Source organism: Botrytis sinoallii, assembly GCF_014898435.1.
Source record: "Botrytis sinoallii strain Bc 23 chromosome Unknown BSIN_001, whole genome shotgun sequence".
Lineage (NCBI taxonomy): Eukaryota > Fungi > Ascomycota > Leotiomycetes > Helotiales > Sclerotiniaceae > Botrytis > Botrytis sinoallii.
The window spans coordinates 3,691,072-3,704,941 of NW_024066028.1; the positions used below are offsets into that span (position 1 = coordinate 3,691,072).

Sequence of the window (13,870 nt, forward strand, 5' to 3'; positions counted from 1 at the left end):
TTGTGCTTCATCATGAGCGCATGTGATTATTTAGTTGTGGCATATGATGAAGGGGTATACACGCTATTCATCAAGTGCCACCGCCTGTGCTCTTGAAGTCGTAGGGAAATTGATGGTGGATGGATTAAATCTATTATTGTTAATTCTTTTTTTCCAATTTTACTACTTGCAAGTTTTCTCGAAATCACAATCTCACTCGGTCAAAGGCAATTGGTGTGATTACCAGATCAAAATTCGATGTATTAAGCTGGCTAACATAAATGGATACCGTAACTACCACGTCAAACATCAAGGGAATGACAACACAACCGAGATAGTGCTCAATGGTTTATTTAATTGACGGCAATTTAGTTCTTGAGATGAGGTGGAACATTATCTTTGTAATGAGCTTTGCAGAGTTTCTCGCCATAGTAGAAATGCTCGCCCGCCTCCAAATCCGGGAAATTGGACACTCTAGCCTTCTGCTCAAACATCATGACGCAATCCGATCCGCCGAAAGCGAAATGCGAAATCTCATCTCCTTTCTTGATTTTCTTGCCCTTTAGTTCCATGTTCATGTTGACAGAGGAAACAATCGCCATGCCAATCGGCATGACGGCTACCCGTCCCAACTTTTCATTGTTGATAATGAGGATTCCACGGGTTTGCAAGAATTGATAGCCGGGTGAATCAGGAGCGTCGAGTGTGGTGACTCCGTTGGACTCTGGCTTCTTCATACGAGGGGAAATGCGACGGCGAGGGGCAAGGTAATTGTGTCCTCCGGCTTTCTTGTCTGTCTCGACGAGTACCTCTAAATAGGCAGCACCTTCAATCACATCGATGACCTCGACGGTTCCAGAGACGGGAGCGTGCTGTCGATGATAATCAAAGGTGTTGAGGAAAGAATGTGTCCAAATTCCTTCTTGGAACACTTCTCCGTATGTAGTTTTGTCGTCGAGGTTTGGAACTTTCTGTTTCCCGTATGGGCCGAGCAAGTCTGATACTTTCCAAGGGAGGTTCTTGAGTACGACCTCGGACTCATCGGTGATGAAAAAGGCACCGGCGAAAGTGGAATCGGCAGGGAAGGTGATGATGCGATCATCTTCCGGTGAGGTGATTTCACGGGGTTCCTTGAGCTTGCGATAGAAGAATTGATTGAAAGTCGTCCAATTCTTTGGATCTTCAGCTTCAAACACACGGAATCGAGGAGAATTTCGATAACTCGTCAAGGAAGTCTCGTTCCACGACTCGGGCTTATCCATGAAGTTCCCAATCGCCTTGGCATAGCGCACCAGCCAGTCCGAGAGCGGCGTGAGCGGCTTATTCACATTCTTGGGAAGAATGGACGTCTGACGCACGCCGAACGGTTCTTGGGCCAGCACGAAGTAGAAGATACAGAGGATGTAGTAGATGTCGCGGCCGTTGGTGCTCTCGGTGGGGATCCAGCCGCGCACCAGCCAGTCTGCGAAATCGAGAAAGCCTTTGCCGGAGGTGATGCCGTAGGTTTTCATGTCTGGGATGTCGTGGGCGAGGGCGTTGCGCACGGCGGTGTCGAGATCGTCGACTTCGCGGAGGAGCTCGTCGCGTAGCTCGGTGACGATGGGGGCGTAGGTGGGCATGGTGGTGGGGTGGGGAGTTGGTAGGAGTTTGGGGATTTCTTTGGGGGTTAGGATGGAGGGATGGATGATGGATGATAGATGATAAATGATGGGTGAGAGTTTTCAATGCTGAGTATGTATGTATGTATTGATTGATTGAGGAGTTGTTTCAGACCTGGGCTTTTCGCATTCATCGTGGTTCTCGCAGCGCTTTATGTATTCTTCGTTCAGTCGGTTCTGACGACCCATGACGCAGTTTTTCTCTTGTTGCACTTGAACACGCATGAGTGCATATGCTTGCGTCGATAGGATATATTGGAGGTGGCCTGAAGATTGGGAGGCGGGAATGAGGTCTGCACAATACTGTGCGTAATAGTCGTATGTACGCTGGTTGTAACGATGCGAGTGCTTGGAATAGGAATGAGGGGTTTGTCAAGTTCCTTAGCCAGCTCATCTCTGTCGCACTCGTGTATACGCGGTGAATGTAATGATGTAGGTGCTTCGATTAGGAGCCAAGGGCTCAACATGTTCTGAGATTCGCTCATTACATCACATCACACTCGCACATTCGTTATACTGAGTCATGCGTCGTGAGATAGCTGTGGGTTTCCGGAAGTTATGGTAACGATTCTTGTTGTTGAGTTGGGTAAGATCGTTACATCGTTGTTGCTAGCAGTGAGAAGATGGTGGGAATCCTTTCTCTTTTGGGGTAGTGATATGAAGTATCTGGATATCTCGTTGGGGGTTTTGGCTCTGCAATGAGTCATTGTAGATTGGAATAGACGCAGCTTTAGTGCTGGATGAGTTTCATATCTGGGTAAACATTGCAGAAGGATTGGGTAAAACAAAGGGGAGTTGTTGTAGTAGAATTACCTGGTAGCTGGCCAAGTGGGTTATAAGGGATCTTCTTTCGTACTATCTTTTTTTTGGACAAGAACAAGTCTTTTACCCACGGAAATTCAGCCTGTCTTCTATTCGTGCTGCTAGAAGATATGCATCTCTGAAGCTAGAGATACGTATCACGAGATGGGGAAACTACAAGAGCACTAATTTGATGCACTGGACCGAATATCCGGCACACTAGACTCGCTCAAGTTGAAATTCTTTTCAAGACACTGACGTTTCGGAAACAAATAATGATATGAAATAACATTATGAAGTCCACAAAGATGATAGAATTATATTATATATGCCTTCCAATACTTCCATACATTTCACGATCAAAAATATTGATGGATGGTTTTAACCCAGAATTTTGAAAATCGTGTGATTGTGGGTGTGTCTGATTTCATTAGCGTCGAAGCTGCATACTTTCTAGCAGCACGAGCGCTGTTGATCAGGAACTAAAACGTCAACACCGCGTCACAACCCCAACACTAAAAGCGGTCGCACCCGCACCCGCCTAACACTGTCAAACTACTTCTACCAGCCAATCGTATCGGTAGCGTTACGAGTACCCTAGAAAAAAAGAGAAGTCGAGAGACAAAAGTGGCACGCGGGGAACAGTTTTGTCGTATCCGCTTTTAACCTTCTTCGTTTGTGTTGATCTCGCGTCTTTAGTTATTCTTCATTGGTATTGCTGCATATTAGTTTTTGTATAGTATGCTCGTCTAAGATGAATCGAGCTACGCTAATAATAACTCTTCTCGAGAAACACGAGACTGCGGGGTAATAAAATTTGAGTGCTGGAGATTGGCAGGAAACGACAAATCGTTTTGTGGGGGTTGGGTTGAAGTGGATGTAAGATATATGTATGTATGCTGTTCGTTCGATCTCGGCGTAGGAATCTTTGGCGCAGATGTTTGGATCAGATGGGCGGTTAGTTGTGTTGTGTTGTGTTGTGTTGTGTTGTGGATGGAGATGTAGTGATGAGATGGTCTACTTGGGTACTCACATGCTTCGTCTTGATGCGGGTATGTGTGTGTATCTGAATTGGAGTAAGGGTTCTGGATAGATCGGTTGAGTAGGGTACAAGTGCGTGCCTAAGTTTGAGCTTGTGAATGACACTGAATATTGAATACGTGGATGTCGGACCTTATTTACCCTTCGGTTTTATTTGTGGTGTGGCTGGTGGTTGGCAGATGAGGGAAGGCTCTTTAGTGTTTGGACACCGGAGATTCACAGGTAACGGGACAATAAGACGTTTGAGGTTGTTTGTTACCGGCTTTGGTGGTATGATTTTCAGGTGAATATCAGATTCCCATGGCTAATGAATTGAAAGTGATAAGGGTATGGCAATGGAGAATACATAAAGCACACATACTATAATGTATTGCAGTCCACAAGTGTGCAGGACATGTGGTGTGAGTTTTTAGAGTATGCATTTACGGTTTTATACGCGAAACCGCTACTTCTCCCCGAGTATTGGATGGGGAAATCAAATTTCTGGTTGTTTTTCTCTTGATTTAGATTGTTGTGGAATAAGCTCTGTCTATGGTCACCAGTCGTCATGTAGAACGAAGTAGCTTGGATCTTTTACACCATGATCTAAAGCTTCTTCTCTGAATCAGTAACTTAGTTCTCACAATTGTCTAAGTTTTCATGCTAACATTAACCCCTGTATCTGGTCTTTAGTCGAAAACACAGAAGCACTGGCTGCATCAACAGCTAACCCAGCTCCAGCATGGAGTAAGTAGCATATCCCCCAATTACCTTTTGCCGTCTTGAATATTGCTGATCATGTCCCGTCTCTTCTCTTCTCTCAGATGAATATGACGCCAATCTCACAAAAGAGATCATCAACAATAGCACATTCTGCACGTATCATTTCTTACCAAAGACTCCGAGTACCCAACTGTTTGTTATCTCGTCGGCAAGATCTTCACATGCAGCGATAGCCAGAAGCCTTGTATGGTATGGTCATGTGCAAGAACCCGTTCTAGGTCTTCTCAAGGGGATCGAAAAGCGCGATCCTGATATCCCCGTCAGCGTTGCGGCTAGCATGGTTAATAGTCACTATCTTGGATTCTCAGGATTTGCCACTGGCTTCTCGTTTGCCAATGGTGTGCTCAATAGAACTGCTAGCCTGATGGGTGTATCCAAGGATCACAAAGTTGAGAGAGAAGACATCATGAGATATATTGTCAATTCGCAGATTCGATTATGGAATCATCATTGGCCATTTGGCACAGAAGTGGATTTTATTTCTATCATCAAGATTAACCCCAATGTGCAAAAATCACACACGCATTCGCTACTCAAGGTTTTGGGCCTGAAAGTACAAAATTATGTCGAGGATAAGAAACTCTGCAAGGAGTATTGGGAGGGCACGATACCTTTTTGGGAGAAATTCGGACAGCCCATTTTGGGGAATGATAATCTTCCAGAGGTGGGTAAATCAAATTCATATTCATATCCAGTTTTGGTGACTTGAGTCAGAGTGAAGTTGGCAATATGATTCTGTGGATGTTTCTGTGATATATTCGAGTCATGGCTGGTCCTTACCAAGTATCAATCTTTTGCATCTTATCTTTAGACAATCTGAACGACCGATTTTTCTGCACGTGTCTCAAAAGATCTACAGACACTTTTTCCTTCCTCCTAAAATTTCGTCACCAGACCCTGGTGACAGCAATGCACATTCTCCTGCGCATCTTCTGTAAATTCACCAACATGCAAGAATACATTTTCATGATTGATTGCGTATGATGCTACATCACATCGCATAGAAATCACTCGTTCAAACTGATCTGCAATAATAACTCCCTCTCGTATACATACATACATGATCGTTCACACCCCCAGATTTCAGCTCGTCATCGAACGCCATAGTGTACTGAAGTATAATGGGTACACGTACAACTGTATCTCGATTGTGTAACTTCCATAAGGATTCGCTACGTCTACCAAGACTGTCATCCGTTTGTGGAATGGGAATTCTGCGGTTGTGACAGGCGGATGGAGGGCACGACATGTGTGCTAGTGTATTTGGGTTTTACGCTACTGTGCTTCTATGCAGTTATGAGAGTGCATCTGCATCTGCAATTGTGATGCGCGATCCGCGAGATGTGATGAGTGATTTGTGAGGAATTCCCCGCATTTCTTGGGGAGTCACACTTGGGAGATGTGTTGTCAGTGGAGTGGTGCTTCGGTGGTGGGATAAAGTCGAGGAGGGTTTGGACTAGCTGGAAGCTATTGTGTGGGATTGAAGGAAGCAATTCAGTGGTAGCACTCTGGGGTAGAGAGATACATGCATACATAGGTGAGATTTTTGTGAGAGGATTGGCTGTGGAATGGTGACGAGGTTGTGTATATAGTTCATCAAAAGTTCGGCCTGAGTATGAGTCGCTTTTTCATTTGTGTTTTGCCCAAGTGTGAGTGTCGTTTTAAAAATTGAAAGTTGTTGTTTGGTTTTGAGATTTCTATAGTGTTGATCTCCTTTTCGAATCTCTTATCTCCTTTTACGAAGTGCAGTGGTTTATCTTCCATTTAGCCATGGCTACGGGTGATTTGGACCTTGTTTTAAGAAGTATGTATTTGGATCTACGGGATAGGAACTCTTGAACCTGTTGCTAATCACTAGATACTTCGTGCTTAATATAGAATCGATGAGCTTGCTACCGCTACCGCTCCCAACTTCAACATTATCCATGATCGTGAGTGAAGAAAAGTAAATCTGCGGATAATGAAATATCAGATATTCTAACTACAATCTAGGACTCGTACCCGCGATCAAAATCCCATCCATCTCTTCTGAGCGAACTGTTGAGGGACGCAAACATGTAGTTGCTGTATGTACATCTTCTTTTGCTCCTTGGAGATCTTTTGTACTCTGACACGCATCAGATGACGGATTTTCTGACAGATCAACTCACGAACTTAAATGCATCTGTGGATCGACACTCGTTGGGGAAAGAACCAGAAACAGAACTTCAGTTACCGGATGTTATTATTGCTAAATATCCAAAAATGTATGAGAGTAAGAAGAAGACTATTTTGATTTATGGTCATTATGATGTTCAGCCTCCGGGAGAAGGTGTAAGTTTGATTAGTTTATTAAGTTCTCTATTCTCGATTTTCGATTTTGTTGGCGATGCTTTATGAAGCGACTATTTGTGTTTGTCGATAAAGCTTCGGCTCTTCACTTTCATTATTTCCTCACACCCTTCTTTGATGAATATTACTGATAATCTAATCTTCAAGTGGGATACCGACCCCTGGACCATCACAGAAAAAGGCGAAGATCCCGACAAAAAACTCTACGGACGAGGCTCTACCGACGACAAAGGACCCGTGCTCGGCTGGCTCAACGCACTCCAAGCCTACCAGGAAGCAAAAGTCGATGTCCCCGTGAATCTCATATTCTGTTTCGAAGGAATGGAAGAATCTGGATCCACCGGATTCGCAGAATTTGCAATCGCCAACCGCGCTCTCTTCGAACACGTCGATGCTGCATGCATCTCTGACAATTATTGGCTTACGACCAAGAAACCATGTCTAACATATGGACTTCGCGGTATCAATTACTTCAACCTCACAGTGGAACATGCAGGTGTTCAACTCCATAGTGGAATGTTTGGAGGATGTGTGTATGAGCCCATGACGGATCTAGTGATTCTGCTTTCGAAACTTGTGGATTCTCAGGGTAAAATCTTGATCCCGGGGATTAATGAACTTGTAGATGATGTGTCCAAGGAAGAGGCGGAGGAATATGCTACGATAGAGTTTTCGACGCGGGATTTTCAACAGACTATTGGCAGCGATGCGAATATTTATGATGATCCTAAGAAGACTCTCATGCATAGGTTTAGGTATCCGTCTCTCACCATTGTAAGCCCAACCAGCTCTTTCATTTTATACTTTTCAATTTCCAACATTCTCCGTTATCTCATATGTTTCACCTACCGCAAATTTCAGCTATCTACACAACCATTTTCCTTGAACTCCTTTCATACTAGAAAATATTCACAATCCCAATTCTAGCACGGTATCGCAGGCGCAGATTCCAGCCCCGACCAAACCACCGCCATCTACCCCAAAGTAACTGCCAAGTTTTCCATACGCACTGTGCCGTCCATGGATCAGGAAACCGTCTCCAATCTCACCATTAACTATCTCTGCCAAGAATTTGAAAAACTCGGAAGCAAAAATACATGCACAGCGAAACAGTTTGGAGAAACAGCTCCGTATTGGCTTGCTTCGCCTGATGATGCAAATTACAAGGCTGGAAAGGCGGCTACGCAGAAAGTTTATCATACTGAACCTGATTTGACGAGGGAGGGTGGAAGGTTAGTTTATATTATTTTTCTGGTTTTGGTAGTTTGGCTCTTTGTTTAGAGTTCTTGGCTAACAGTATGACGAATTTGTAGTATCGGAGTAACACTTGATCTGCAAAAGGCATTGGGGGAAAAGAGTATCATGTTATTGCCAGTAGGGATGTCGGATGATGCGGCTCATGGTCCCAATGAAAAACTTAACAAGACGAATTACATCGAGGGGAGCAAATTGCAGGGAGCTTATTGGTGGTATTTTGCTAATCCTCAGTCCTAGTTTGCTGTCAATCCGGACTTGGGATCTCTGTTAGTTAGGTGATCAAAATCCCAGTAAACTGTATCTCATATGAATATCTGATGATGTGTATTGAATATCTGTGCAAGTCCATGATTGAAACCCTTTCACGAGTCTAGCGATTCAATCTTACGTAATGGTTCTCATCATGAGTACCTATATATTGGGTGAATCTTCTCTTAAATCCCATGTGGATCGAGCACAATGGCCTCAGCAACTTCATACGAACTACTCATTTCGAAGATCTCGGCCACTTGGCTGATTTTTCAAGTATTTCTTGGTGTCTCGCCACCATGTCTTCGCTCTCATTGACAAGTAGTCTTTCACGGTTCTTGGATACAAGAATTTATCTGCATTTTAGCAAAAATTCTGTACTGATGAGATGTATTCAGCTACATGATGTGATAATTGATAGAGAGAAAAATAGCATATTACAGGAAGCCATAATGCACATTGGTCAGTCGGGAGCAAAGAATCTGTACACCATGAAGGTCTCAGAATCGCTCCTTCCTATTCTATTAATCGAATGCTTACTCTTTTGTTATGAAATTCTGGACAAGTTAGTGCTTGAATTGCCAGCATACCTAATGTTACTATATCATCTGCTCCTGAGCCAATATTGATATCGAGTCAATAACATAAGGCACATCGAAAATGCAGGAGGAGAAGTCACCTCGGTCGTTCGTTCTTGACAAGATAAATGTAACCATCAAGGCAACGAAACCACACTTTAAATGCGTATTGTGAATAATTTATCATACAGAAATGAGTCGCTGTTGTTCATACAGTCTTTTGGCAGTTTTTCTGTCAGCGTACTTATGTCGGTAGTTTCCTTGGCGAGATATTTCTCAATAATTCTTGACGGCACTCTCATTAAAACATTGCCTGAGTCTTGATGATCAGTGTTCTTGAAAACAGAAGTCCTTCAATAGCTCTGATCAATTTGGTCGCCGAATTGATCACAATCAACAAGCTTACTGAAGCCATTCCCATTCATCGTGAAGCAGGATGGTTATACTTCCGGACTAGAAGATACCCAACAAGCTCCTGATTTTTGGAAGCCGTACAATTATCCAAACAAGATTCAGTATTCCAAACCATTTCAACTATTAGGGGCATTCAGAAATGAAAGTTTCTGGCTGTCGGACTGCAACTCGGAATATCAGAGAATCTGGCTGGAAGAATCTTGACTTTGTGTTCTATCCCGCTGTGAACGCTCCTTCCGTATCCCAAGGAATTGATTTCAACAATATGGCACTTTTCTTTGGAAAACAGACGCCCATATTGATATATAATTAGATACATATGACATAGTAAGTGAATGCGTCTACCAAATCCATTATGCAAGATTAGTAATCGACATTCTTTTTTCCACCTCAAATTCTACACAACGGATCAATCACTTCGTTGTCATACTACAATCGCATTTCATTTTCACTACTCATGCATTACTTTGTGTTACGTCAATCTTATTTCCAGATTCCACATTCCATCGAAGTTGATTATTTCTTCTTCTCGTCTTTCCTGTACAATGCGAAGAATTCAGGTATGACAAGGGCGGTGTGAAGTGATGAAGATCTACCACGCATCTAATCGTGCTGTCAGAATCTATGCAACTCCAAAGCTAGAAAGCATATACCACAAGATGGTAAGCTACAACAGGACTAACCCGTTTTTCACAGCAGCTGAACTGTATACTTTCTGGTCACTCGAGAAGGTGAAAGGAGTCATATTCAGATTTAGGGTTCAACTAGTTGAATGCCAATGGTTTAGTTGAAACTTAATACTTGATTTCATTCTACGAAGACGGATGAGTTGTATAGCAAAAGAAATATAACTTCTTTTAAAAAAACGTATGTATAATCTAAAGATGAATTGTTCTTTCACAATTTTCCGAATACATCAAGGGTCCTTTGAGGGTTGAAGTCTTGCGCTACACTACTAGAATATCCACCAAAAGTGTCAGGAGTGTTCTTACAATTTCTCATTACAAATGGATTCCTCTAATGGAAAAGTCTCGCCATCAGTAGCCTTAACACCAGAGGTGGTTCCATCTAATGGAACGACATTGACACCGGAGATTGGTTCTTCCAACCAAGCAGGTGCAACTAGCGCATTTCAAGTACCAAAGATGGATTGCTTCAATCGAACGGTCTTGTCGCATTGGGAAGCCTTTTCAGGTGCAATTGAAGATGAAGTTTCTGGACTCGAGCCAATAAGAGCCGATGGATCTAATTTGAACCTAGCGACCCTGGTTGCCATCGCGAGGTAAGTGTCAGTTCTGACCGCTACGTGTAAGAAAGTTGATACTGACACAAGTCTCGAAGATACCGTCGCAAAATCTCACTTAGCGAAGGAGCAACCGGCAAAATGAAGAAAAGTGCAGAGGCTTTGCAAAAACGGATTCAAAACGGCGATTCAATTTATGGTGAGTTCACACGCTTTTGAGCAAACGTAAAAGCAACAGCACGCAAGCTCATACATTGGAAGGTGTAAATACTGGTTTTGGTGGAAGCGCAGATGTTCGACCCAAGAACGTCTCCGAAGTTTCTGCAAGCTTATTTCGAATGCTCCATTACGGAGTTATTTCTGGCCCTCTAGACAGTCGTCATGTTGAAGAGTTAGCAACAAACGATTCAGTGAGCGATATTGAATACAGGGAGTCTACAGCTGCGAAACTAGCAAGACTGGCTATTCCTTTGTCTGATCCCGTTTGCTCAACCACCATGCAGAGAGCTGGGTTCGTGGAGCAATGGCCATTCGTGCCAATACGCTTGCCCAAGGGAGCCTCTGCAATTCGACCAGTCATTGTTCAATCTCTGTTCGATCTTTTAAACAAGGAAGTTATCCCAGCAGTGCCACTTAGAGGAAGCATATCTGCTTCCGGTGACCTTAGCCCGTTGTCATACATAGGTGGAGCATTGGAAGGGAAGCCGGCGATTCAGGTTTACGTTGATTTTGATCGAAAACGCGTCTCAGCAGACAAAGCATTATTGCAAGCTGATATCCCCCCGCAGTTTTCCAACCTAAAGAGGGATTATCGTTAGTCAATGGAACAGCAGTGACAGCTGCAGTTGCATCTCTAGCCATGCATGAAGCGATTATGCAAGCTCTGCTTTCACAAATTCTTGCTGCTATGTCTGTTGAAGCGCTTTCTGGTACGGACGAAAGCTTTAATCCTTTTTTTGCTGATGTCAGACCCCATAGAGGTCAAACGGTTTCAGCGAAAAACATCTACTCGTTCTTGGCTGGCTCCAAGTTGACAAGGGAAATGATACTCAAGAATTTCATCTACGTCAAGATCGTTATTCTATTAGAACTGCGTCACAGTGGATCGGTCCATCACTAGAGGATCTTTTGTTATCCTATGAACAGGTATCAATCGAGTTGAACTCCACCACTGATAATCCCCTCGTTAGTGATGACGGAAAGATGCATCATGGTGGAAACTTCCAAGCGAAGTCCATCACAAGTTGCCGTAGAGAAGACTAGACAAGCTTGCCAATCAATTGGTCAAATGTTATTTGCACAATGTACCGAGTTGATAAATCCAGCAACAAACAACGGCCTCCCTCCTAATCTGGTGGCAGATGAGCCAAGCGAATCTTGGATGTTTAAAGGTATTGATATTATGATTGCGGCATTGCAATCTGAGCTTGGTTTTCTGTCTAATCCCGTTGGATCACATGTTCAGACGGCTGAAATGGGAAATCAAGCTTTGAATTCTCTAGGACTGATCTCGAGTAGATACACGCTATCGGCTTTGGAAGTTCTGACACAGCTTTCCGCAGCGCATCTAGTGGCTGTATGTCAAGCTCTAGATCTTAGAGGAATACAGGATTTATTCTTTGTGAATTTGAGGCCTAAGTTTGAGAGTTCTTTCAATCGGAGCCTTGGAAAATATACTCAGGGAAGCCATGGTCAATGCGACGATTCCATGGAGACGAAGGAACTCTCTGACTTGCAACTGGTCCTCTGGGACAAATTGACAACAAATCTCAATTGGAGCTCAATAATGGACTCGACCACGCGCTTTGAACATGCAGTTCAATCGCTTCAGGCAGTCATTCTTGATAATTTGGAGCCCAGTCTAGATATCTTGCAAGCTTTGAAAGACTGGACGAAAGTGTGCTCGAAGCAAATGATTGACACCCACAAAGTGACAAAGAGACAATATTCTGAATCAACCGGGGTTGCTAAGTTCTTTTTGGGCAAAGCCGGTGAGCGGATGTATTGTTATGTACGCAATGAGCTCCACATCCCTTTCGTTGACGAGGAATACCTCAAGTCTTCGGAATGGTTATCCGATAAGCCTAACTCGTATCAATCCATCGGAAGTATGGTAACCACGGTATACGAGAGCATGACATCGGGTGAGCTGTATTCGGTTGCTATCGAGTGCTTGAAAGATGCAGAAGGGGAAAGAAATAATGAATCGAATAAAAAGTAGTGCACGGACATTGTATAGATAACGATCATTCAACATGAAATACCACAGTGAAGATTGTAAATCAAGGGCATTGAAAAGTTGTGAGAATGATGACAATGTTGTAGACGTGAAAATAGTTTAAAGTTTAACTAAATGGTGCTGCATTTAAGGTTAAGCCCAATTCTACAATGATACGCTTAGGTACCTACGGATGGAAGTCAGCCACATTTTACTACCACAACACTCAAAACGTGACAGGCTGATTTGCTTCAGATGCACGACCAGCACGAATAAACCCACGATATACAATTTCATTCAGGATTCTACTTTAGAACATCTGACGTATATCACAACGAATATGGACATCCCCTCAGCTTCTACTTCGGTTGAGAATGCTGTTGACATGGATTCGAATCTGAAGAAATTCCGAAAGCTAGTGAGACTGGCAATGATGGAAACCAGTAATACTTGGGTATCGTGGACTCCTGGCAGTGAGTGTGCGAAAGGACCTTTGAAAACATTTCATAGGAAGAGTAAGACTGGGTGTATAAGATGTAGGATAAGAAGGGTGAAAGTAGGTGGTGTATTTCCTTCGACACGTGATGCTATTTGTGCTACCTGGGACGACATTTGAAAGTTGAGGAAGTTTTTGAACTATGAAGATGGTTCGAGTCCCGTTATGCACAATCGAAGTTCCAATGAGCTCAAATCTCAAGGGAGGGGCTTACGGGGTTTGCAATGTCGTTCCAGGTCCCTGACGCCAGTTCTGACCATCGGTTCAGTGCGATGAATGCCAACCAAGTTGTCTCAATTGTAAACGGCATGGAGTGGAATGCAAGTACGAATCTACTGCATCCAGAAAGGTTCCAGAGAAACCCAATACGGAAACGTCACTGCCAAAGAACTACGGACTAAATTTCCTGAGACCGCCGAAAGACGTCTACGAGAACTTACCCTGCTTCATCATTACACAACCAACACGAGCCGAACAGTAACATTTACTAATTCAGCCAACCCCGACCAAACTGCTATCGATATCTTCACACAAATTGTTCCTGAAATCGCTCTAACAAACGAAGCACTCCTATACTCTATCTACTGTATATCATCCCTCCACCTCAACAACCAAGCACCCTCATCCAGTACCAAACCACCCACTCCCACCCCCAACACATCTCTAGTAGACGCCTACACCTACTCGACACAACTCTCCAACTCCACCGCCACGACATCCACCACCTCACCCCCCAAAACGCCGACGCCATCTGTCTCACCTCCAGCCATCTCCGCGTCTGCGCCTTCGCCATGCTTCAAACCCGTTCTCTATCCCCCTATACTCCTCCCTCCGACTGGATGA

At 43.6% G+C, this 13,870-nt stretch overlaps 6 protein-coding genes across 6 annotated transcripts; 5 read left to right on the top strand and 1 right to left on the bottom strand.

The window, feature by feature from the left end:
* Positions 1–347: 347 nt before the first annotated feature.
* EAF02_000831 (uncharacterized protein) lies at positions 348–1,598 on the bottom strand (the record flags this gene model as incomplete). Its single annotated transcript, XM_038896879.1, has 1 exon — positions 348–1,598. One exon carries the CDS (start codon positions 1,596–1,598, stop codon positions 348–350), a length of 1,251 nt encoding a protein of 416 aa, XP_038763738.1.
* A 2,412-nt stretch (positions 1,599–4,010) lies between these two features.
* EAF02_000832 (uncharacterized protein) lies at positions 4,011–4,950 on the top strand (the record flags this gene model as incomplete). Its single annotated transcript, XM_038896880.1, has 3 exons — positions 4,011–4,038; positions 4,152–4,205; positions 4,283–4,950. 3 exons carry the CDS (start codon positions 4,011–4,013, stop codon positions 4,948–4,950), a joined length of 750 nt encoding a protein of 249 aa, XP_038763739.1.
* A 1,061-nt stretch (positions 4,951–6,011) lies between these two features.
* EAF02_000833 (uncharacterized protein) lies at positions 6,012–8,066 on the top strand (the record flags this gene model as incomplete). The annotated part of the gene is made up of 7 exons (XM_038896881.1): positions 6,012–6,049; positions 6,120–6,172; positions 6,234–6,307; positions 6,363–6,554; positions 6,720–7,346; positions 7,500–7,804; positions 7,886–8,066. The coding sequence occupies 7 exons, from the start codon at positions 6,012–6,014 to the stop codon at positions 8,064–8,066; spliced, it is 1,470 nt and encodes a 489-aa protein (XP_038763740.1).
* A 2,011-nt stretch (positions 8,067–10,077) lies between these two features.
* EAF02_000834 (uncharacterized protein) lies at positions 10,078–11,131 on the top strand (the record flags this gene model as incomplete). The annotated part of the gene is made up of 3 exons (XM_038896882.1): positions 10,078–10,352; positions 10,412–10,512; positions 10,575–11,131. 3 exons carry the CDS (start codon positions 10,078–10,080, stop codon positions 11,129–11,131), a joined length of 933 nt encoding a protein of 310 aa, XP_038763741.1.
* A 392-nt stretch (positions 11,132–11,523) lies between these two features.
* Positions 11,524–12,534, top strand: EAF02_000835 (uncharacterized protein; the record flags this gene model as incomplete). Its single annotated transcript, XM_038896883.1, has 1 exon — positions 11,524–12,534. The coding sequence occupies one exon, from the start codon at positions 11,524–11,526 to the stop codon at positions 12,532–12,534; it is 1,011 nt and encodes a 336-aa protein (XP_038763742.1).
* An 811-nt stretch (positions 12,535–13,345) lies between these two features.
* EAF02_000836 (uncharacterized protein) lies at positions 13,346–13,870 on the top strand (the record flags this gene model as incomplete). Its single annotated transcript, XM_038896884.1, has 1 exon — positions 13,346–13,870. One exon carries the CDS (start codon positions 13,346–13,348, stop codon positions 13,868–13,870), a length of 525 nt encoding a protein of 174 aa, XP_038763743.1.